This window comes from Lotus japonicus, chromosome 6, assembly GCF_012489685.1.
Source record: "Lotus japonicus ecotype B-129 chromosome 6, LjGifu_v1.2".
NCBI classification, from domain to species: domain Eukaryota; kingdom Viridiplantae; phylum Streptophyta; class Magnoliopsida; order Fabales; family Fabaceae; genus Lotus; species Lotus japonicus.
Window position 1 is genome coordinate 11,587,588 of NC_080046.1, and position 25,172 is coordinate 11,612,759.

General features: G+C 39.1%; 2 protein-coding genes across 2 annotated transcripts; both read right to left on the reverse strand.

Moving 5' to 3' along the window:
- Positions 1-10,246: 10,246 nt before the first annotated feature.
- Positions 10,247-12,322, reverse strand: LOC130722901 (probable E3 ubiquitin-protein ligase RHC2A). The gene has a single exon (XM_057573785.1). The coding sequence runs from the start codon at positions 12,030-12,032 to the stop codon at positions 10,842-10,844; it is 1,191 nt and encodes a 396-aa protein (XP_057429768.1). The 5' UTR covers positions 12,033-12,322; the 3' UTR covers positions 10,247-10,841.
- An 11,152-nt stretch (positions 12,323-23,474) lies between these two features.
- On the reverse strand, positions 23,475-25,164 carry LOC130724905 (protein FAR1-RELATED SEQUENCE 5-like). The gene is made up of 5 exons (XM_057576171.1): positions 24,972-25,164; positions 24,162-24,863; positions 23,988-24,046; positions 23,834-23,902; positions 23,475-23,735 (listed from the first exon to the last, which is right to left on the reverse strand). The coding sequence occupies exons 1-5, from the start codon at positions 25,162-25,164 to the stop codon at positions 23,475-23,477; spliced, it is 1,284 nt and encodes a 427-aa protein (XP_057432154.1).
- Positions 25,165-25,172: the final 8 nt, after the last annotated feature.

Consider the following 25,172-nt stretch of genomic DNA (forward strand, 5'->3'; position numbering starts at 1 on the left):
GATGAATACTTGAGGTTGTTATATGTGGACAAATTTCTTAGAGTCTAAGAGTGAATGGAACTTGGTTATGGATTCCGATATTGCATGCTGGGGTTAGCAAGTGAATTTCACTAAGCTAAGTGAGGATTTAAGGGTTAAGATTGACCTTGGGAGGTGAAAATCATGTTCGAATCAGAGATTTAGTGGTGTTGGCATTAATGATTGTAGTTAAACCTCCGAATGTTGAGGGATCGGATGATAAAATGACTAGTTAAGTTTCCTGAGGTACAGCTATGGTTTGATTTTCTAGGGAATAAGTTCGGATTTGGGGGAAGTGTTAAGGATTTTAGGTAATTGTAAGTGGGTTGTGAATAAGTGAAGGTTGGTTTTATGGTTCGAGTAAGGGAAGTCTCGAAAAAGGGGAGATGACAATGATGGATTGTAAGATATTAAGATGATGATTAGCTTATAAGTTGCTGATGAATGGAGGTTAAAAGGGACTGGGTCTAGCGATGCACAAGGTATTAAGACTCACGTCGAGTTTTACTTTGAGTGATGACTAAGTAGAAGATTGATTTCATGGTGCGAATGAGGATAGTTACGAAGTTGGAATCGACGTTAATGGACTAGTAGATTCCAAGGGAATAGTTCGTCTATGAGTTATAGAGCGATCGAGTTAAGTTTTGAATCATGAGTGGAGATCACGAGGACAGGTTGAACATTCACTCTGGAATGCCAGAGGTGTACTGAGTTTAAGCAGAATTTTTGGACGAACAAAAGTAAAGGATCAAGTGGTTAAGGTTGTGCAATTGCACGTAGCGTCAACCAATGTTATTTCCAACATAGAACCGACACGCGTGGTCGAGCAGGACGACATAGAGCTTAAAGTACTTGTTTGACCAGAAGGAGTTGAACATGAGACAACGACGCTGGATGGAATTTCTCAAGGATTACGATTTTACCTTACAATACCATCCTGGAAAGGCTAATGTCGTTGCTGATGCATTGAGCAGGAAGATGCATATCTCATCAATGATGGTTAAGGAGCTGCAACTGCTGGAACAATTTTGAGATTTGAGCTTAGATGTGAGAGCATCTGAGGGAGAACTGAAGTTTGGGACGATCAAGATCACCAATGGATTGATGGAAGAAATCCGAGACCAACAGTTACAAGATGAATTTTTACTCGGAAAATAAGAATTTAGTAATTCAGGGTAAGGACCCGGAATTCAAGGTAGGGAGTGACAATATCCTGCGATGCAAGGATAGAGTGTGCGTACCTAACAACCCTGACTTAAGGAGGTTGATTATGGACGAAAGTCACAAAAGCAAGTTGAGCATTCACCCTGGAATGAAAAAGATGTATCAGGACTTGAAGGTGAATTTTTGGTGGCCAGGGATGAAGAGACAAGTGGCAGAATATGTAGCTGCATGTTTAATCTGTCAAAAGGCGAAGGTGGAACATCAGAAATCTGCGGGTATGCTACAAAGCTTGGATGTACCTCAATGGAAATGGGATAGCATATCGATGGATTTTGTCGTGGCATTACCAAGAACTCAAAGAGGATATGACTCGATTTGGGTAGTCGTGGATCGATTGACTAAGTCGGCTCATTTCATACCTGTGAGAACTACGTACAACGTGGATAAGCTATCAGAGATTTATATAGCTGAGATTGTGCGACTTCATGGAGTGCCAACAAGTATCGTTTCCGATAGAGACCCGAAGTTTACTTCACATTTGTGGGGAGCTCTTCATGAGGCTTTGGGAACAATGCTGAGATTAAGTTCTGCTTACCATCCACAGACTGATGGGCAAACTGAGAGAACTATCCAATCATTGGAGGATTTGCTACGAGCTTGCGTGTTAGACAACAAGGGCAGTTGGGATACCCTATTGCCACTGATTGAATTCACATATAACAACAGTTTTCATACGACCATAGGTATGGCACCGTATGAGGCATTGTATGGCCGCAAGTGTAGAACACCTTTATGTTGGTATCAAGATGGAGAGAATTTGTTAGTAGGACCAGAACTTCTGCAACAGACAACTGAGAAGATTAAACAGATCAGAGAGAAGATGAAGACTTCTCAGAGTAGACAGAAGAGCTATGCAGATCAAAGGCGCAGAACCCTGGAATTCGAAGAAGGAGATCATGTGTTTCTGCGAGTTAACCAGACTACAGGAGTTGGTCGAGCAATCAAGTCAAGAAAGCTGACGCCAAAGTTCATTGGACCTTATCAGATTACTCGTCGTGTAGGACCGGTAGCTTATCAGATCGCACTACCGCCTTTTCTATCAAACATTCACGATGTATTCCATGTGTCACAACTGAGGAAGTATATTGCTGATCCGACACATGTTATCGAGCTGGATGACATTGAGTTGAAGGATAACTTGTCTTTCGAGACACCGCCAATCAGCATTGGTGACACAAGGATAAAGCAGTTGAGGGGAAAAGAGATCGAGTTAGTGAAGGTTATTTGGAACAAGGACACCGGCGATGCGACGTGGGAGCTGAAGGAAAAGATCAAGGAACAGTATCCAGAACTTTTTACTGACCCATAAGTTTCGAGGACGAAACTTTCTTTTTGGAGGGTAGTAATGTAAGGCCCAAGTTTTAACGTTTTGGATAAGTGGATAAAATAAAAGAGTTATTTGATTAAGATAAATTTGGGAAAGAAAAAGGTTCAGGAAAAGTCCAAGAATTTATCGAAAAACCGATAAGAGTTATAGCACGACTAACATACGCTTAATCCTAGGTCAAAGGTATTAGCGAATAGTTAATTTACGCTTTAGGACACGATGGAAACTAATTCCAAAAATCCTCAGAGAAATGTTAGAACTTCTCTTTTCCGTCCTTAAACAATTATTTCGATGCGAAATCCTGGAAAGTACGAACGTCAAATTCCAATTCTCGGAAGTTTGCCGAAACGGAATCCCTGATAGTTCGGGAAAACCTAAGATCGACAGACGATGAAGACTTTTTCTATTTGGAGCTGCAAAAGAAGATTCCACCCGCGTTCTCCTATTTCTCTCGTCATTCCTAATCTTTCTTCAGAAGGAAGTTTTCTCATCCGACGATCACTGCAAAAAGTAGTTTTTCGGGATAATCCGACTTACACCGACTTATGCCGATTTTGGATCTTTTGGTTTAATTCCAAGAATCCTGTTTTGAGTTCTGGAATTTTGTCGCCAGAACCTATCTTAGAATGCGCAGAGGAACGCGCAGGAAAAATCGGAATTGCAAAAAAATCTTTTTTCCGCTTTTTCCAAAACCTATAAATAGCTTGAAAATTAGATTTTTTGCAAAAAAATACCCATTTCCCCTCCCCAAAACAGCGAGCTCCTAGAGAGAGAGAGAGATCCGGATCTTCGTCGTTTCTTTCCCGTTTGCTTCACCGATCGTCACCAATCGAAGACCTCGAGGTAGGTAAACTATACTCTCCTTCGAATCGTCGTTTCTGTCCACTTCTCCTGCGACTTTCTGAGTTCAAAATTTTGAGGTTTTTGAAAAACTGTTCAAATCAGCTGATTTCAGCGTCTAAACTTCTTCCCTGCATGCTCCTGAGCGTGTTCTGCGGATTAGATTTTGTCAAATGTCGACGAAATGCCGCCGGGATCAATTTCTACCCTAAATACCCATTTTTCGGCAAAGTCGCAACCTTTACGCTCTAATCTATCGACTTGGCTTAGTGCTAGTAGGATTTGTCGTCATAAACGTTGTTGTGGACGTCCCCATCCAATTTGTTTTTCAAAAATCCAATTTTGAAATTTTGAGCTAAAAATAATGACCAAACTACCCCTATATCAGTTTTCGATCCGAAAATTTTTCCGAGCCTAGAACCGTCTTAGTTACGGCTTATGTTAACCTAGGAACCAAGTTTGATCGAAGAAAAATCGACCCTCCCAATTAAAGGAAGTGGCCGAGAGCTATATCAAGGGGGAGGAGAATCCGATTTTTCGAAAACTTGTCTTAACGCGTTAGATTGTCGTACCACGGAGGTAGTAGTGTACTGTGTAACCCTAGGACTCTTTGATTGCTGAGTTTCTGACTCTTGGTGTTGATTTCTGTGATTTTTGCTTAAGGTTCGTTTGAGGAGATTCCCAGAAATCAAGGAGAAGAGCTTGAAGAACATTTTGAGGAGGAAGCTGGAAGACCCACCGGTGAGGGCTACTCTCTGAATTACTAGATAATGCTTTAGGTGTCGACAAGTTCGACTTGATTTATGTGTTATGCACTTAATTGCTAAATGTCTGAATTGTTTTCTGAGGCTTCGGCCGAACTTGTTGAGTACTTGATGCCATGATATTGTGTGCTAAATGATTCACATGTTATGTGCTAAATGGTTAACTTAGGATGTGTTGGAATATGCTGTTTATGCCTATTGGTTGAGCTGTTTCATTGATGTTATTCCACTCGTGCCTATGTTTCTGGAAAGTGAGGATTACGGGCAAGTCATGCCGAATTTGTATGAGATTTTGAGAGAGTTTGAAAGGACGAACGAAGTTCGGACCTTGTTATATTTTAATGGATCGAGACCTTCTCAGAAATTAATTGGGATTATGGGATCCCTGAAACTCATAGGAAGTATCATAAGACTAAACGAAATCTATTTTCTCAAAGAAAATTCATAAGACATTAATCAATCTCTAAACCCCTTGAACAATGATAACAACTTTAGATAAGAGCTTAGAGCCTGAATATTAGTCTTGAAGATATGATAAGTGTCGTCGAGTCCAAGTTTTGAGGAACTTACAAGTTTTCGAGTATGTTGATACTCTTTTCGCTCGATGAGCAGTTTATTGTTTGGCTATCTAAAGTTTAGCCGGAGACTATAAGTTTCCAAGTACTTCGGTACCTTTTCGCTCGATGAGCAGTTTATTGATTGGCTATCTAAAGTTTAGCCGGGAACCATGAGTTCCAAAGTACATTCTTCTTCTTTTGATTAATTCATTTTGTCGCAGAATCGACGTTTGCCTTAGGGTAGGCTTTTTAGAGACAATAAGTTAGCTAGAACACGTGACGACGTGTCGAGTGAGGTCGGAGACGTTGTTTGGCTAATCACTTGCATTCATGCACTCATTTTGAGGTTAATACACGGCGGATTACCGGACCTCGGTGGATTCCAAAATGGTCATAAGACCCGGATTTCCATATTTAGGACACTACGATGGTCCTCAGTAGCAGACGGAATGGCAGACCTACGGGTTCACTGCTGATCTGACTACTTTTGTGTGGTGTAAGAGACGCCCGAGCGGAATGGTCCCACTTTGGCCGGTGTTAGGGCTGACTCGATGGTGTCCATCCTTCTTCCGGAATGCATTTTGTTACCCAGCATTGCATTTCATGCAACATACATGCTGACTTAGTTGCTGAGTGTGATTGGTACCTGTTTATCCTACTTGAGACATGCTAATTGTTATTATTATCTTTATATTCATTGTGATATATGCAACCCTAGGATGTTATCCCTAAACTCTAAGCCTGAGAGGCTAATAATTATTATCCCATATATATATATCTGGCTTTAATATTTATATAATTCTTTGGAGTTGACCCTCGCGTCTTCTGTGTGTGTTTGGGCGGACTACGCCTTTGTCAGATGTCCATGGCGGACCGGTTCACGATGGTTCACCCTTCAGGGGAAACTAGGTTGAAGAAGCTTGATCAGGAGGACTACGGTTCAGGGGTGGTCGACCCCGCTGGCCACCGAGCAACTTACTCGAGATGGGATTAGTGTAGGAGTAGTGTCGATGCTCTGACCGTCATGCTTCAGTTTTGGGGACAGGGTAGTTTCCTACCGGTAGTTTTTGTGTGGTTTCCTATGGAGATCACAGAGAGCTGGTTGGATTTAGGGGGTCTTTTCTTAGGCCGCTGGGCCAACTTGTTCTCAGATTTTGAGGTTTAGTGTTGCGGACACAGTATTTTTACCTTGGTTTGTACTTTTGCCTACGGGCGTTACTCTCTTTTACTTTCCGTCACTGGAGGTTTACTCGTGACGTGGTTTACAACTTACAGTGGGGGCTGTAATCATATTGTATATTAGTTCTGTTATCTTCGTTTCAGAGTTTCATCTCTTTCTGTCTTTACTTACATTATCAAAAAAAAAAAATAATTCACGTTTTTCCGCTTAAGTTATTTCTTTGGTTACTAAAGTGACGCCACCGAAATCGGGGTGTTACACTCTTGAATTGTGGTTGATTGATGCAGTAATCAGGGTTCTCAATGCAATGAGAAATTTAGGAAGGTGAAGATTGGTGGGGTTTAAAATTTTGGGGAAAAGGGTTTTAAGTTGATGAATGTCGAAAAGCAGCAAAGGAAGAAAGAAAGAAAGAAAGAAAAACCGTGTTCTAATTTGATGTTAAGCGTGAATTTTGATTTTTTACTTATTAAGATATGGCGGCGCTTTCGGCCGTCGCCATACATTAACATAAAACTCTTAGCGGCGGATCCAGAACCGCCGCTATATACGATATTAAAAAAAACTCAAAAAATCCGGTGTGGCTATAACCACACCCAGCCTACACGTGGGTCCGCCCCTGCTCTCCGTGAAAAGATATATAGCGAAATAGAAATTGAAACAACCGAAGGATCATGCACGTCCGATGCTGAACTTCGGATGTAGCTTTTGTTCAAGGGACAAGTTAGTCCTTGTGAATGTTGCTAAGATGTATTAAACGCAGTGTCCTAGCTAGTATGGATACCACGCTCATTGGAAGTACTGCATCGAACATTTGAGGATGAGGTGCCTCTACGTCCGAGGCACGGTGAGCGTATTTCGGCGTGGGTCTCTTTGAAGGTACTAAGTATTGTCACTTAGCCATGGTGTTGCGCTCATCAGAGGCATGCGGTGCCTCGAATGGGGTACTTTGAGATGATGGGCTCCTACATCCGAGGCTCATTGCGCATACAGTAGTGTGGGTCTTGTTGAAGATACTAAGCGTTTTGATTTGGCCTTGAGTCGTGCTCATTGGAGGCAGTGCATCAGACGAGGGACTATATGATGAAGAGCTCCTAAGTTTGGGACTCAGTGGGCATAGTCTGATGTGGGGGTTCATTAGAATTACTGACGTTGTGACATAGCCCTAGTTTCATCATCAAAAAGTAACTACTCCATGGGAAGCCTGTGGTCTTCTCCAATATTGTTAATGTGGATGTCATTTCCCACTCTCATTTCTTGGTCTTGAGGATGTTGTTGCTCTTCATCTTGCTTTTGAACAAATTAGTTTATACTTCCATATAGATTGGTATGAAAAAAAGGGACCATAATCCATCATGTAAATTTGGATCTTTTGCTATTGATGCAAAGAGAAAATAGTTGCGGGGAATTCATATTATACTTTCTCATGTTAAAATTTTATGTTTATCTCTTACTTTATAAAGAGAAAGAGACACAAAATTACAAAATAAATAAACCGGACCACATTCTTATGTTCTCTCATGTTGATATTTTATGTCAATATCTCTCAATATCGATTTGGATCCCCGATATTGAGATATAGATATATATATATATATATATATATATATATATATATATATATAGAGGATGTATCTTATGAGAAAGATGATCTTATGTAAGAAAATGAGAATAAATCACGACCGTTAGATCTAATCATGAATGGTTCATATTAAATCAAATTAATGGCAATGTGATCATTTAAAAAAGTCATGTGACTTTTTAAAAACGTCACATGACTTAATGTTTTAATTTATATCATTCATGATTAAATCTAACGGTCGTGATTTATTCTCATTTTCTTACATAAGATCATCTTTCTCATAAGATACATCCCCTATATATATATATATGCAAATATTTGGAAGCCTATTCCCTTTTGATATAGACACCATATTTCACGTAAGATGAAAGAATCCTAATGAAAAAAACATAAGAGAAATTTGACACGAGAGAGTGCTAAGTCCTATCATCCGAATAAGAGAGATGTAAAATTTGATAATGTCATGTAAAGATTCAAATTCCCGTCAAATGACGTTAGATCTGCCTGAAAAATACATGTGCTGAAATAATTGACACTTGAATGGCGTGCGGGGGCAGAATTATCCACCCAGCACAGCACGTGCAATTATTTTCTTCTTCTTCATTACCCTCAAAATATCTTTCTAGCTCTGTACACTTTTTCTGGTCCCTAGTTACACGCCAAGTAGCCAATTGTTTGGAAGATAGCCCCCACAAGAACTCAACCATACTCGCCAATAATAGTGCTATCAGAACGTGTACAACTCAGGCACCCATATAGGCTCCTTTATTTTGCAAAACCAAGTACCATGTATGTCCATAACAAATAGCAACAATGGCATTCAAATCCATGCACATCGATGGTCCATATGTTTATTTTCAGCTGGTTACAATCATATATAACAGTTGTGCACGTTGCAATGACTTCTAGGTACTCCTAAAGAAAGAAAAGATAAACTACCATCAACACAATTGCTATTGAAACCTTTCCATGAGTTCTAAAATTGCAATTTCAAACAAAACTTAATTTTTAGGCTTAATTCCACTTTGGGCCCCTGATGTTTCATAAATGTGCGATCTGCACCCCTCGTGTATAAAACGTGCGGTCAAGGTCCCTAACGTTTCTAAAATGTGCGATTAACGTCCTTCCGTTAGGTTCCGTCTGTTGACCAAACGGAATGCTGACGTGGCATTTATTTAATTTCTAACAAAAAAAATAAAATATTAAAACTTAATAATAATAAAAATGAAAAATCTGTCATCACTCGACCCTCTCTCTCCCTCATTCATGCTTCTTCTTCTTTCTTCTTTTTTCATCTTTCTCCTTCCTCCTTCCATGGCTTCCATGGCTTCCTCAACCTGACCTCACCCCACAACCCCAAATCTCTCAGACTCGTTCTCTCTCTCAATCTCGCTCTGGATCTCGCTCTCTCCTCTGGATCTCGCCCTCTCTCTCTCTCTCTCGATCTCGCTCTCTCCTCTGGTTGGTTGGGTGGCGGTTGTAGGTGGGTGGGGGCGGGTTTGTTGAGGTTGCATGTTGGTTGGGTGTTGATTGGGGTGAGGTATGGGTTAAGGGTGGCGGTTGTAGGTGGGTGGGAGAGGGAGGAGGTTGCAGGTTGGTTGGGTGTTGATTGGGGATTTTATCTTCTGGGAGGGACAGAAGGTACGGTCTGGGCATAATTTGGCTTTCCACTATTTGGCTAATTTGGCACACTAGAAATAGTGTGATTTTTGAAGAAAAGGTGCTAAACTGGTCGGGATCTCTTGATTCAATCCAATATAGATCTTGGCTATGGCTAAGGGGGAAAGTAAAAGATTTCCATTTTTCTCAATATGAGTGGATGTCCAATCCTCTGCACTGTTTGGGATCACTATAGCCTTGGAGATTAAGGGTGTTTATTCGCTGCTCATATCCTTCTCAGATGGTGCTCGTTGCTGCAATATTTGCACAGGGATATTCCCACCCTTATTTGCTATTGCTGATCCTTATTGTTGTCTATTCTCTTAGCTGGTGGTGCGTGTTTTTCTTGCTGTGGATGCAGTCTTTCTAGGCTTTTTGATTCTTTGATATGTATTAGCTGCTTGATCTATTTGGTGTCTTTTTGTTTCTTGTACTTGGGCTTGAAGTAGTACTTCTTTTCAATGCATTAACAAATCTGGGTTTGAGTTTTTTGTTTTGATTAGAGAAGTTGAAGAAAATGAGTTAGATGTTGAAGATGAAGAGAAGCTTCTGGATAAATTTTTGCTTTGAAATAATTTTTATTTTTATGTTTTGAAATAATGTTGAAATAATTTTATTTGAAAAATAAATTTTTAATTAATTAAATAATGCCACGTCAGCATTTTCCGTTTGGTCAACTGAGGAACCAAACGGATTTGGACGGAAGGGCGTTAATCGCACGTTTTAGAAACGTTAGGGACCTTGACCGCACGTTTTATACACGGGGGGTGCAGATCGCACATTTATGAAACATCAGGGGCTCAAAGTGGAATTAAGCCTAATTTTTATAACAAGGGTAAAGGAGATCAGGGTCTAAAGTGAATAGAAACTTGCTCAGTTGCCATTCTACCCTCCTAGTACTCGTGTGCTCAAATTGTGTAGACTCAGCCACTCAATGTTCTTAAGATATTAGATCATGAAAAAGTTGAAAATTGAAGCCACAAAAATAAATAAAACACAACTGAACCCACAAAAATGATCTGAGAAGAATCGGTTGGTTTGCGCAAATAGGAAAATAACACAAATGTGGTGTGGTAAAGCGAGGTAGCTCAGCATCAATTGAAATAAGTCATCAGCAACAATCAATTTAATTCAAGGGTTTATGCATAGCATGCATTCGAAAATTGAACTTGTGTTTTCTTTCAAAGGGAAAGAAAGAAAATGACCTGAATTTGAATGAACATATAAACTGAAGCTAAATGAAGTCTGTTCAATGACTAGAAAGAGGAAACCCAAAAACAGAAAACAATATGAAGTTGCTTCAGTTCATTATCAAAGTAAAATGAAGGTACTACCGGTCGCCATGTTCCCCCCTCCCCCACAAATTACAGGATATCAGTATGTTTGGTTTCCCCTCTATTGGTTTCTGCCTTTGCTTCTGCTTGCTTCTTCTTAGTCTCAATTGGTTATTGCTAATAGAGAATGAATGATGAGTTCTACGGAGACAATTCCTCATCCAACATGACAACATTGTATCGATCTTCGATCTACCACAGACATGTCCAGCAGAAAACATTACAATTGCATAGCATCCTGGCCTCAATCCCATTATGTACATTCATTCATCAACATATATGACCCTTAAACAGAACTTCCCTCGCCTCAGATGAGGAATCCCAAAAACAAAGTTTAGATTTTTAGCCTCTCCCCCAAATTACCATGCTCTCATTCCACTATTGACATCCATAGACCAAGTCCTGCGTGATCGCGGTGAAGGATCCCTAGTACTAGAACGAGATGAACTCGCCCTCAATGACCGAGACTCTCTAGTAGAAGTAGAGCGCTGCGTTGCTGTTCCAACTCCTCCATCACCACCACCACCACTACCACCTCTGAAGCAACCAAACAAATTTCGAAACATCCTCCCCAAACCAAACCCAAACCCTCCACTCTCCCTCCCTCTACTCCCTCTAGAAGACCAAGAAATCCTCCTCGGCTCACCACCCCCATTGTTAAACCCACCATCCATTTCAGTGTATACAACAGGAAGCTCCCTCTCAGCCCCTCTCCTCCCACCAGAAAATCTCCCCACAGCAAAACCACCACCAGGCAACCTCCAAATCGTCAACCCCACATTCTCCTCCTCACTCACAGGAACAGATTGCCCTGTTACCGGTGCCGGTTGTGGACTCGGAGCAGCATCAACAGGCAACTCATGGCGACAAACAGGGCAAGAATTATGAAGCGCGAGCCACGGCAAAATACATTCAGGATGATATATATGCTTACAAGGCATTTCCCTCACCGAAGCTCCCATCTCAAAAGCCTCCTTGCAAACAGCACAATGAGATTCCATAGCCAAATGACCCGAATCAATCTCAATCGTCGGTAGCGAATCGATAGCCGCTTTCGACGCCGGAGGATGCTCATACCTCCCAATACCATTAATCTCAATCTGAGAAAGCTGCTCCAGAAGCCTATCAAACCCAGATCCCAGAAGAAACTCAGACATGCTCGGCGGCAGAGGCCTAAGACCAGAACCAGACCCATCATCATAAAACAGCTCAAACCCTCGACTCTCCCCTTCCTCCGCGGCGGCGGCGGCGCCGCGGAGGACAATCACCGGATTAAACGGCGACCGTTCACCACCGTTACGGCGCGTTCGGCGCAAACCAGAGGGACGCGAAGTCTGATCAGAACCGGGACGTTGGCCGATCATGTACATCGCCGCAGCAGGAAACCTCCGGCGGCGGGAATCCGCGTGGACAGAACGCGCCGCTGGATGGTCAACCTCTTCAATAAATCCACTCTCGCAATCAGGGCATGCCACCGTGTCCTGTCTAAACACCCTCACAAAGCGACTGCACCTGTAGCACCAATATGAAGATGTCCCAGAAGACATCATCTATCTAGATCCCGAATGATCAAAATCTCGAAAATCGAGACAATCACTTTTTTCTTCAAATAAAAAATTCTGAAATGAATGAGATCAATAGATCAAGGTGTGTTGTTGATTCTGCTGTTACTTTTTTTTCTTCTTCTTGTTGATGGTGTTGTTGTAGCAGCGAGTGAATCGGGTAAGAGAAATTCAAAAATCGAATAATGTTAGAGAGGGTTTGAGATTTTCCAGAGAGAGAGAGGGGGACAGAGAAAACGAGGGCGACGGCAGAAACATGTGTCGCGTGGAACGAAGATAACAGCGAAACCGCGTTGGTCATTTTGCTTAGCGTGACGCCAACGCTTTTTTATTGTGAGACACGTGGCGTTGTGCGGTTGGTTAGGAGTGAAACGACACTTTGGTTGGTGATGAAAACGTCGTTTTGTGAGCCGGGTGAATGAGCCGTTTCGTGAGTGGAGCCAGCCGTGGGGACTCAGCTTTGTTATGGTTTCATACTTTCATTGCGGTCTGCACTGAGACGTGGCCAGATTCTAATCATTTATTGAACATTTCAAAATCTTTTTAATTTAATAATTTATTTTTCCGTTTTTTTAACATGGAGGGGGCATGGCCTTGAGAGCGAAACAACGCTAAGCAACATGAACGTAAAGAGAGGCTAATGCCTCATCGACGTCCTACACAAAAGATGGTGGCATTTCGTTAGTGGAAACATCAAAATTTGAGTCGCAAAACCAAAAACATGAGCAGTATTTGATAAATTATCCGTTCACAAAGTTGACTTCCTGAAGAACATAATGGAACTGAACCTCTACTTGAGGCGGAACAACATGACGAAGAGTTTCCACTGTCTCCAAATACGGATTGACCAACAGCACCGACGACTTAACCACAGCAATAGACTATCCTGCAAGAAGATAAGTCATCCATTTTTATATCAAATGGCTAAGAAAAAATGGTTACTTAACTAATCTTACTATCCTATACTATATATTATTTTCAAAATAAAAAAGTGGCCACTCCGACAAGTGTCACCCCCTCATGCTTTGCATTTCTGAAGTAACTTTCCCTCTCATACTATTATTAGTAGGCAAATGATGTCATATTTGTATTTTATTGATTTTTCAGTAAATTCAATATTCAACAATTCCATATTTGAAAAATAACTATGGAATCAATATAACATTTAATAGTTATTAATGATATTAAAATAATTAATAAAAGTCAATTGTGACTTTTCTACCATCAAATGTATTCGACATTTTTTATTATATCTATTTTTTTTGGTACACTGAAAGATAAACAGAAAACAAAAGCAAAAACAGGAAGACTAGTGCAAAGCCAGCCTATCTTTCAAGAGGAGATACTCTAACTCTGGAGGAGAAGTAGTCAGCTCTCTAACTCCCGACAAGGATGATAACGCTCCATGACGCGCGAGCCAATCTGTTGGACCGTTTACATCTCTACTAATCCAATTCAGGCTGCACCTCCAGGATCTGTTCAGAAGCTCATGAATTTCCATCAAGACCCCTGCATGTTCATGAAACTGCCACCGAGCTTTATCTATCAAGACCTCTATAAACCCCACACAATCCACTTCACAAAGAATACACTGGTGACCACTCTTTCAAGCAATTTGCAACCCATCTCGTAATGCTAGCGCTTCGGCAAGGAACAAATTACCATCACTATTATGACTCCTGAAACCAAGAATCAAACTGTCATCGCTATCACGCAACAGACCACCTTCGCCCATACAACTGGCCACGTCGCAGAAGCTACCATCGGTGTTTAATTTAATGAAATCGTGTGGCGGAGGCTTCCAAAGATTGATAAAAAACCCTCAATCATTTGCCATATTTGTATCAGCAAACTGCATGAGTTCATCGTGATCATGCCGGAGCTTGCGCCAAGCGCCTTCTAACGTCCAAGGGAAGGGGTCCAAAACTGAATTATTCTGCCACTTCCATAACCCCAGATGCCAACAAGGAATCGAATAGCATTAGAACCCTGAATTTAAAAACGAACCCAAGTATTAACAATTCGCACGTCGTGGAGCACCGACCAAATGAAGAACCGAAGCTTCTCCAGGACAACCAATTTCCAAACCCAAACCCACGAGTCACTGTGATCCTCCTCCAAGTTTTCTCTCTCCCGCAACCAACGATACCCTTCATGGACCGAGTAGAGACCATCAGTAGACCCCATCCAACTCCAATGATCCATTGCAATAGTTTTTAAAAATTAGAAAATTAGAATAGTTTTTTTTATTTTTAAATTTAGTTAAATACAAGTTTAATTTTTTAGACTAATTAGAAAAATTTAATTTGATGTAACTGAACCATTCATTTAATCCTATTCTATCTTATCCTATATTATACTATTTTCGAAACTCAAAAGTGGCAACTCCGACAAGTGTCACCCCCTTATTTTATGTCTTTCTTCATAAGCTTTATCTCTCATACTATAATTAGTAGGTAGATGATGTCATGTTTATATTTTCTTATTTTTTTTGTAATTTAAATAGGTCTCTTCTGTGGTGCCTCCTCCCAGTTGCAGGTGTGGTACCTCCGCATAGTTGGACCAGTAAGAATGTGATATGTATTAAATGAGTTGACTTTTCTTTTCTTTTCTGAAATGAATTAAAATAATAGGAAATGATTTTCAGAAAATATGGTTTTATAAGAATAAAATATTTATTAATTTGCTAACAGGTCCCTCAGTTAATTATTTACCACAGTAAAAGTAATTCCCTCATTTGAATTGATGTGACTATTGATGTTCCCTCTGCTTTGATAACTGATACACTTCATTATTTTCATCATTTCTCAACACCATCTTCATCCTTCCCAAAGCATAACATACCAGAGAAAGAGAAGTGCGAGAGGCTGAGTGGCGGAGACTACGAGAGTGATTGACGGTGACCGGCGGTGGAACGCGACGACGTGAGAGAAGAAGGCGCCGGCGATCTTCGCGATTTCAACATCACGGTATGTTCTTCATCTTTTCTTTTCGTAGTTTTAATCTTCGAGTATTCTCTTATGGGGTTTGGATCTTAATGAAAGAATGGTTTTTTTTTCTCAGGGTTTGTGTTTTGATATCGTTCTCATATCTTTGTCTGAGTTAAAGTTTTGATGTTTACGGTTATTTTTCATAACTTGTAATCACAATGATTCCGAATAGGCTGTAGATTTGAAAATCAACCTTGTATATCACATGCATGTCGTTCCCCTTTCTTTGTCTGCATTAAAGGTTTGATTTTTATGTTATTTATGGTCTGTAGATTTGTTATGGAACCTTGTTTATCACATGAGTGTCCTTTTTGGTGGGATTGAACCATATTTTTATGTTGATATAGAATTTTAAACGTCTGTGTTCACATTCTTAATCTGTGCTTTGAACTGATTATTTGTGTTTTTGAAGAGATGAGTCAAACAAGTGCTTATGGCCCTTACACACCTGGTTTCAATACTGTGATAAAGTTAAACCTTGTAATTTTTAGCTCCTTCCATTTATGTTGGTATAGTTATATGGTTTAAACATCAATTTTAATAAGTTTTATTGAAAAAACATTAGGATGACGTGGAAGTTCCATTAGAGTTTATTGCACAATACAAATCTATGCTGGGATATCATGTTGTGGTTAGGGATCTTGTAGGGGGGGAGTTCACATTTCAGTTGGTTGTGGGTAATAATGGAGGTTTGCTCATTGATGCTGTGGACAAGTTTGTAAAAAGGTATGATTTGAAACGAAATCATTGGGTAGATTTCTCCTATTGTGGGAAGAACAAGTTTTCTATCAGGATATTTGATAGAATGATGAATCAAATAAGCTATGGTGCTGGCCCTTCTGTAAGGCAACCTGATGTTGGGAGTTCAGGTAAGAATGGTGAAGAGGTGGTTGTGTCTGATGTTGGTGATATGGATGAAGTTGGTGGGGAAGTTCCAGTGGCTGATGTCGGTGGTAAGGTTGAAGTTGGTGGGGAAGTTGCAGTTCCAGTGGCTGATGTTGGTGATAAGGATGAAGATGGTGTGGAAGTTCCAGTTCCAGTGGCTGATGTTGGTGGGGAGATTCCAGTAGCTGATGTTGGTGGGCAGTTTATGGATGTGGATAACATTGAAGAGAATGATGTAATTGTGATATCAAGTGATGATGAGGAGGATGATGGAATTGTGCAATTAAGTGATGAGGAGGAGGATGATGGAATTATGCAATTGAGTGATGGTGAGGAGGATGATGGTGTGGAAAGGGTTATTCATAATTTTGATAAGGTCATTAGCAGCTCTGATTCTGGTGGAGGCCAGACAATGGTAAGTACTTGTTTTTAAATTGTAGTGCTACTTGTTTTTAAAATTTCATTTGTTGTATGTGATATCTTACAATCTAATACAATGTTTATTTTTTTATTTTCAGGCATTGCCTAAGTTGTATGTGGAGAATCATATTAGGGCAAACTGGGAGAATATCGTTCTACAAACCCCTAGGGGTAGAACTTATAGTTGTCTGCTGAAAAGAAGGAATCCAAGGAAGATTGATACTCCAATCCACATTGCAAAGGATTGGTATCAATATGTGAAGGATCATGAGTTGAAGTATAGGGATGTTGTGCACTTTAGGCCAGTTAGCACTCACAACAATTTGGTTAATGTTAGCATTACCCTTGGGCAGCCGTAGTGAGTTTCATGTTTTGTTGATTTCCTATTAATGTTTTCAGTTTGGACCTTGTATGTTTTGCCTTTGTTTTGTGCAACTTTTGGACTGGCTTGATGCCCCTGGCTTGTTAGACCTTTTTGGATATGTTTTGTGCAACTTGGTCTTTTATGGATCTTAGTTAATCAATGTCTTTATATGTTATTAAGGTTTCAATTATTGACTTATTAGTATATTTCTGTAGTGTATAATATATGTGTAAGATCAAGTTTTGATCGAGTAGTACAACTCTATGTTTTGATGATTACAAGTTAATCTTTTGATATGAACAATTGTGGTACTCTAACGTGTTTTTCTGAGTGTGCTATTTACAGGCTCTGACCTCAACTCAATCTCACACAAATCAGAAGCACTGTGTATAAAGGGTAACCCAAGCAACGCCTTCGCATTCACCATGTTCAGTATGAACAGTGGAAAAGCTTCAGAAGTTCTGAAGCTATACAAACTCTGATGTGGACTCAGTCGCTAGAAGCTCTGAAGATCCAGAAGTTCTGATAACCAAGAAACACTGAAGGTTCAGATGTTCTGATGGTGTAGAAGACTCTGAAGATCCAGAAGCTGAATAGTGGAAACTCTGAAGTCCAGAAGCAAGAAACTCTGAAGGCCATGTTCTTCCCTCTGAGTTCAGAATCAGAAGATACAATGGTCAGAGAATCTGTGCTTTCCCTCTGACTCTGATCAACCGGCTTCACAAGTTCCAATACGAAGCATTCCTCTGATCAGAAGTCTCCTAGGTTAAAAGGTCAAGTCGCTATCCAAGTACAAAAGCAAGTGTACCTTCCTGACGACCTACCTAACGTTCTCAGCCACAGCAGAAGCTGGATTTTCCAGAACTGCCCTCCAATGGTAGCATTTCCCATGCAACGCTCAACCCTAATCCTTGGAGTATATATAGAGGCTGAAGATTGAAAGAAGCGGCAAGAAGAAGCATTCACATACGCAAGACATATTAAAAATATTCTAAGCTTTCTTTCATCTGAAATTCATTGAGTTTACTATTAGCTTTTTAGAAGCAAATCTCTTGTAAACATTTCTTTGATAAACAGTTTGTTTAGTTCCTTTAGGAGATCAAGGTTGATCGGATCCTAGAGAAGACTAAGAGAGTGAATCTTAGTGTGAGCTAAGTCAGTGTAATTGTTAGTCACTTGTAGGTTTCAAGTGCAGTTGTAACTCTTACCTGATTAGTGGATTGCCTTCATTCTAAGAAGGAAGAAATCACCTTAACGGGTGGACTGGAGTAGCTTGAGTGATTTATCAAGTGAACCAGGATAAAATCCTTGTGTGCTTCTCTATCTCTTATCTTTAGCACTTAAGTTCTTGAAAGATTTGTTAAAGTCCTTAAGGTGGAAGTTTTGTACTGAAAACGTTATTCAAACCCCCCCCTTTCTACCGTTTTTCATACCTTCAATATGGCATCTCAATCATTCTCTTCAACACAAAGAAGAAATGGGATTGCTGATGGAAGGCTCTGTACTTGTGGCCTTACCCCAGCCCTAAGGACTTCATGATCTAATAGTAATTATGGACGAAGATATTTTCAATGTCCTTTGAAGGTAAATATTGAGTTTTTGTTATGTATTCAATTGACAACAAGGAATTTATAACTTATGAACTTAAATATACGCAGGCTTGTGGCTATTATGATTGGCTTTATCCCCCTGGGCATGGGCAAGTTGTTGAAGCCCCCATGACTGCTGTTGTGACTCCTGGTCAAGTTGATGATTGCTTTGAAGGATTAAAGAGGGCAGAAGCTTTGATCTCTGACTACAAGAGAAGGGAACAAATGTATTTCATCGTTGTTGTTGCCTCTTTGGTAGTTGCTGTGCTACTTATTTTGTTTAAGTGATTTACACAAGCTTGGATATGTAAAACCTTTTATGAGAAGTGGTCACATGTGTGTGTACTCTTTTTGAATTATTAACTCTTTTATGAGAAGTGCTCACATGAGTACTCTTTTTAAAATATTAACTTATCTAAATTTACATTTTTAGTCTACATAGTAATTTAATGAAACTGTGTAAGTAGATGATGAGAAACCTAAAAGTGAACTCCAAAAATGACTATGATAAAACTATGACAAAAGAGCATACAAAAGAACCAAGAACATTTGCTATATTAAGTGAAAAATGGTCCAAATAAAATAGTGAGTAAGTAGTGCTCTTGTCAAACTTGACTATGATTTACTATGACAAAAGATGTTACTATCGCTATGAAACATGTTTTCAACTGTTTTTAAGTGAAAATGGGTCCAAATAAGGTTGCTCTTGTCTAAGTTAGGTTGATCTTTCTATTGCTATGAATCATGTTTCTATTTTCAATAGAAAATGGTCCAAATATAATACTAAGTTGCGCTCTTGTGTTCTTGTTTAAGCTATAACTATTATTGCATTTGAAGAAAACATGATCTAAATTAAATAATAAACATGATATAAGACAACCAACGCATAAAAATTTATAAAAGCACAAGGCAATACCTTGCCCACAAAATTTGGCAAATTAGTGCCTTAACCCGCAAAATTTGGCAACTAGTGCCTTAACCTGATCAACAAAATTTGGCAACTACAAGTGCCCTGAAAAAGGATTCAATGCGTCCACGTTTGCGCATACACAAAGATAAAGCACAGAATAAAAAACATAGATTGTGTCTAACAATAACCAAGATTACAAAATCAGCAAGTTTTTGGCACCCCTTTCTTCTTGTTTCCAGCTTCTGATATCCTGTTGTAGTACACCAATGATTTTGATAGCATAACTCCTTGAAGCAAATTATGTGAATGGAGAACAAGGTCCACAACAAGTTTCAATCTTGTGAAGTTATCAACCTCTATCTTGTATCCATTTATCCCCATCTGGTTCATCCAAGTTGCAACAAAAACTCCACAGTCGTTTCTACATGACAGAAAACAATTTTCAATGAGTAAGTTAAATGGTTTCAAAAATATAAAAGAATTAAATTGTTATATGTAACTTACGAATCTTTCTTTTGAACCCTAAGCCCTTCTGGGATAACCATTTTGAATTCAAACACAATAGGCTTAGGGCTATCATCGATGAGATAAAATGACTGGTCTTGCAGAAGTTCTTCCAAATAAATACACTACGAGCAACAAGTTTTCTGTTAGTAACAAAATTAATAACACAAATCATGTAATAAAAAAAGTAAATTCATTATAAGGTTATACCAGTAGTTTGGTACGCCTAATTCTGGCAAGCATCCTGCCTTCTTCCGGATAGCTGTCGAGATACACTACTTGCTCATTCTTAAAGTCCAGGACTATAAGGTACCAGTGCCTTTTGCCGTCGTTAACAGAAACAAATATCTGGCAGAAAGCAACCATGTAGATAAAGCTCAAACAAGCTACATTTTGAATGAAATAATATGTTACACAATTATTGAGTTACCTTTTCAAGAAGGTCTACTTTCCCCATGAAATTTTCCTTAATTAAAATCTTCATAGAGGTAGGGTTTGTAGTCCATGACAATATAGCTTGCTACAGTGGAAAAGAACAACTTCAGTGAACTTTATATTTCATTTTAATTAAACAGAACTTGCCATTAAGAATGAGCAGATGATATTACCGAAACATTTGTTGGGAAAAACCATATGGGTGGATTTTGATTAAAAGACCTCTCCTTCTTGGTCAACAAGCAAGCGAGCAAATTAAGCAAATCCGTCACCAACTCTCCTTTTGGTTTCAGGCACTGCAGCACACCACGGGTTCCATCCGAGAAAGGGATTTCAGGCTTCACCAAGGCCTCTTTCCTGCCATGAACATAACATGCATATTAAATTAGCTCTTCTACTGAGTATCAAAAAATAATTTAACTACGTAAATAAAAACTTAGTCATTTTACCAAGCCATGTCCTCTTTATTGGCCTTCTTAAAGATATAAGATGCCACAGCCGTCTCAGCATAAGATAGTTGGAATGTGTTCTCATTCTTGAATATCTTGTTCAGGAACTACAAGATACACATGTATGACAGTCAATTTAACAAGTAAAGTTCTCAATTAATGGGTTTAAATTTTGAAAAAACATAACTTACCGGTGGAACATAATGAGGGGTAACTATTTTCAGGTTTTTGGGGGATTGAAAGTCATCATTGCTAATTTGGTTTCCTGGATTTGTGTCCTGTGACGTAACAGGTGGGCTGAAAAGCTTCCTAACAAGTGAACTGTGATTTTCTGTAGATGTTGGTGCGATCTCAACGGTTTCAGTTTGGATTTCAGTATTTGGTGTTGGTAGGTCAGCAATAGGTGTTGGGAGTTCAACCGTTGGTGCAACAAACTTTTGCATGATTTTCTCTATCGCTTCAGGAATTGGTTCAACTGATGAAGATGGATCTAACTGTGTTCCTTCTGTGGGAAGAATCTGGACACATTTGGACTTTATCATTGTCTGTGTCAACCACCCAATACTAGCCATAATAGCTTCCATGTTTGCCTCCATCGTATTAAATTTCTCTTCATCAACCACTCCCTGCATTGTAAAATATAAAAAAAAAATTAAACCTCTATCCAGAATAGGTTTCACAGCTGTAATTTAAGCAGGGATTCAAGGGTTTCCTAATTTGAATCCATTATATCAAATTTAATTTGTCATACTACTATGGTAAGCAAGGGAATAAGATACGGAAAATTCAACTGGAGCAATTTAAGCGATTTAAGTGAAAAGTAATTCATTTTACTTCAAAACATACCTTTTTTTCTTGTCATCTTCTTGTTGATCACCATAATATGGAAGATTCATGTTCAGCTGCAGCCCAGAATCTTGATTACTGCAAATAAGATATGAATGTCAAAAAGCTATGAAACCTAATAAATAAACACGATAGAACAGAAACAGAGTTTTAGATGAGTAACACTGATTACCTCGAAGATATGAGTACCAAAGAAGGGTTAGCGTTCTGATTTGGGACGGTGAAATCCAAGTCCGGCGAATTGACGGAGATGCAATCCACTTCTCGATGATTTCGCTTCCGGTGGCTTCGTCGAACAACTGGGCTCCTTTCGTTTTCACGGTAGACATCAATCAGATGATTTTGGACCGTAAATCTTCCACTGCTTATTAGACTCTAAATCCCATTCATAATTGAAGCAATTTTATAGTACTAGGGGGAATTGATTGAAACCCTAAACCCCTTTACGAGTTTTGAGGCTGGAAGCTCAAACAACAAAGTTGCAATCAATTTTCCTCATTACTCCCCCTCTCATAACCCTATCAAGCATGCGGCCTCTCCATATTCCAATTTTGGAGCCACCGAAAGTGCTTAATTTCACCATCTCCTCACCTTCCATTTTCGAAGCTTTATGGCACCAAGGTTAGGAAATTAAATGTTTTTTAATTTTTTATATTTAACTTATTTTAGAAATAATATTTATAAATAGGTATAAAAATTATTTATTAACATTATTTATTAATAAATACTATATAAATAATATTTAATCGTACAAGCTTAAGTTTGACCTAATATGGAGAGCGGCGGAGTAATAAGAGTCTCGGCAAAGCTTAAGACGGATAAAGACCTAATATGAAGCTTCAGTCTTACTTAAGTTTAGGTTTGACCTAATATGGAGAGCGGCGGAGCAATAAGAGTCTCGCACGAGCTTAAAACGGATAAAGGCCTAATATGAAGCTTCGGTCTTACTTAAGTTTAAGTTTGACCTAATATGGAGAGCGGCGGAGCAATAAGAGTCTCGACAAAGCTTAAGACGGATAAAGACCTAATATGAAGCTTCGGTCTTACTTAAGTTTAAGTTTGACCTAATATGGAGAGTGGCAGAGCAATAAGAGTCTCGGCAAAGCTTAAGACGGATAAAGGCCTAATATGAAGCTTCGGTCTTACTGAAGTTTAAGTTTGACCTGATTATGGAGATCGGCTGAGCAATAAGAGTCTCGACAAAGCTTAAGATGGATAAAGACCTAATATGAAGCTTCAGTCTTACTTAAGTTTAAGTTTGACCTAATATGGAGAGCGGCGGAGCAATAAGAGTCTCGACAAAGCTTAAGACAGATAAAGACCTAATATGAAGCTTCGGTCTTACTTAAGTTTAAGTTTGACCTAATATGGAGAGCGGCAGAGCAATAAGAGTCTCGACAAAGCTTAAGACGGATAAAGGCCTAATATGAAGCTTCGGTCTTACTTAAGTTTAAGTTTGACCTGATTATGGAGATCGGCGGAGCAATAAGAGTCTCGCACGAGCTTAAGTTTAAGTTTTTTAATCTTAACTCAATTAAATACTCGCATTAACTCAATTAAATATATATGTTTACAGTTTCATATCAATAATTACTTCTAGCTCAGTGGTTAGTAACATCCTATATTTCCCACATGTCCTAGGTTCGAATCCTCGTATAATCAGTTTTTAATTATTTTTTTATTTGGTTAACCACTCAATAGCAACCAAACCGCATTAACCGTATTAAATATACTATTTAACTTTTTGTTAGTAATAATGAGTGGTATCCCAGTGGTAAATAACCTCCTGTGGATTGCATAAATATGGCACAAAGATGGTACCTGAAATATTTTAAACTAAGCATGGTCCAAATATGAAAGAACTCAAAAACTATGAGTTAATAATTCGGCAATAAAATTCATTGGTCCAACATTCCATCATAATAAGTTCAAGACTTCATAAACAAAAAATACTTCAAAATCAGTCAGGACTTCAATAACATAACCATATTAGTTCCCAGCAAAAATTACATAAAAAAAAAACAGGTCCATTAATGGTTTAAGCAACACAATGCAATAGCAATTCCAAGCAAAATTCAGAGCCACATCCAATATTCAGTCTTCTACTGAGTGCCATAAGGCGATTGCTGGTATGAAGCAAAAGGATGGAAAGATTGTAAAATCTGGCTCGCAGGGAATTGGGGAAACTCATTGGAGGGGCTTCAATATCAGCTTGAGGTTGCTCAATAGTTGGTGACACCATAGCTTGGGAACTTCCAGTGTTGCGTTTAACATCCTTTTGGGTTCTTCTATCTCCCACCTAAAATTCACAGCCAAATATAAACCATAAACAACAATTTTACAACAGAACATGCCACTCAAATTTATACAACATAGTAAATATGACATATAACATGCCTTTCTTTTGGCTTTGACTGTACTCATTGAACTGGGCCCTCCATTATCTCCTCCTAATGATGGCACTGGCTGTATACAATTTAAAATATTAATGTCATACACATGGTAATTGGCTGCAAAATAATCCAATACAAAAATTATACAAACAACTTACAGTATCAGCAGTGTTATCACCATCAATTTCAACAGATGAATCTTCATCTTCTTCAGCATCTGCAAAACTTTCTCCAACTTCATTACCCTCAAATAATGTAGGACATGTCCTAATTGTGTGGCCACCCTTTCTGCAATTAGAGCACAGCCTTTGTTTTGACAACAGCTGGGTCACCAATGACAAATAAATTGGTTGCAGCAGAATTGGGATGGCGACGTTTCTGAAATTTCTTGACAAGCTTGTATATGTCCTCGATAACATTTGAGAAATCAGAAGAGTCATCAGCACCATATTCACTCAGAAAGTTGCATGCAGCAGAAATTGCACCTCTACGCGGCGTTTTCATTCTATCAGTATCAACCTCCATAGCAGGGATAGATTGTAATGAATCAGCCTTTGTAGTCTTCAGCCACCTTTTAGAAACAAGATTAGCAGGGAATTCATTCATGTTCTCAGTTCTCATAGCACATATAATGTGAGAACAAGGTATGCCAACATATTCAGAAAACCCACAATCACAATCAAACATGTTCTGATTCTTGTCATAAATGACCAAGAACTGGGTGTTTGGATGACGACAAATGCTAAACTTTATCATCACTGTGGTACCAATCTCTGATCGTTCAACAAGATTAAGGTTAAGTGCTCGTTGAATCATATGTCTCACTTCCCTAAACATATTCAATGTCAACAACTTTGCTGCTCCTTGTTCAATGTGACTCAAAGCAGTAATCAAGACAGGCTCACCATAACTTGACTTGAAATCAGAGGCTAACTCATTATGCATATACTCCTCCACAGCTCTCTCAAAGTTATAAATGAAATCAAGGATGCTATTTTTGCACTGCACATACCTCTTAATAAATGAGTTAATGCCTTCACATAGGGAGGTAGTCCTAATACCGGCAAAAAATTTCTCTCGCATAAACGTAGTTGCCCACATCTGCCTAGTTTCATACGTCTATTTAATCCATTTTTCCTCACCAATACCATACTTTTCAATCACTTGCAGCCATTTAGTTTCAAAACGTTCTGGAGTGAAATTCCCATAAATCAAAGTCTTAAATTCATTCAAGAAATCTGGAATCTTAATTTTCTCAAGACAGTTTTGCTGAATATGCCATTCACAAAGCCTATGAGTAGCATTAGGAAACACAACCTTTACTGCTTCACGCATAGATAGGC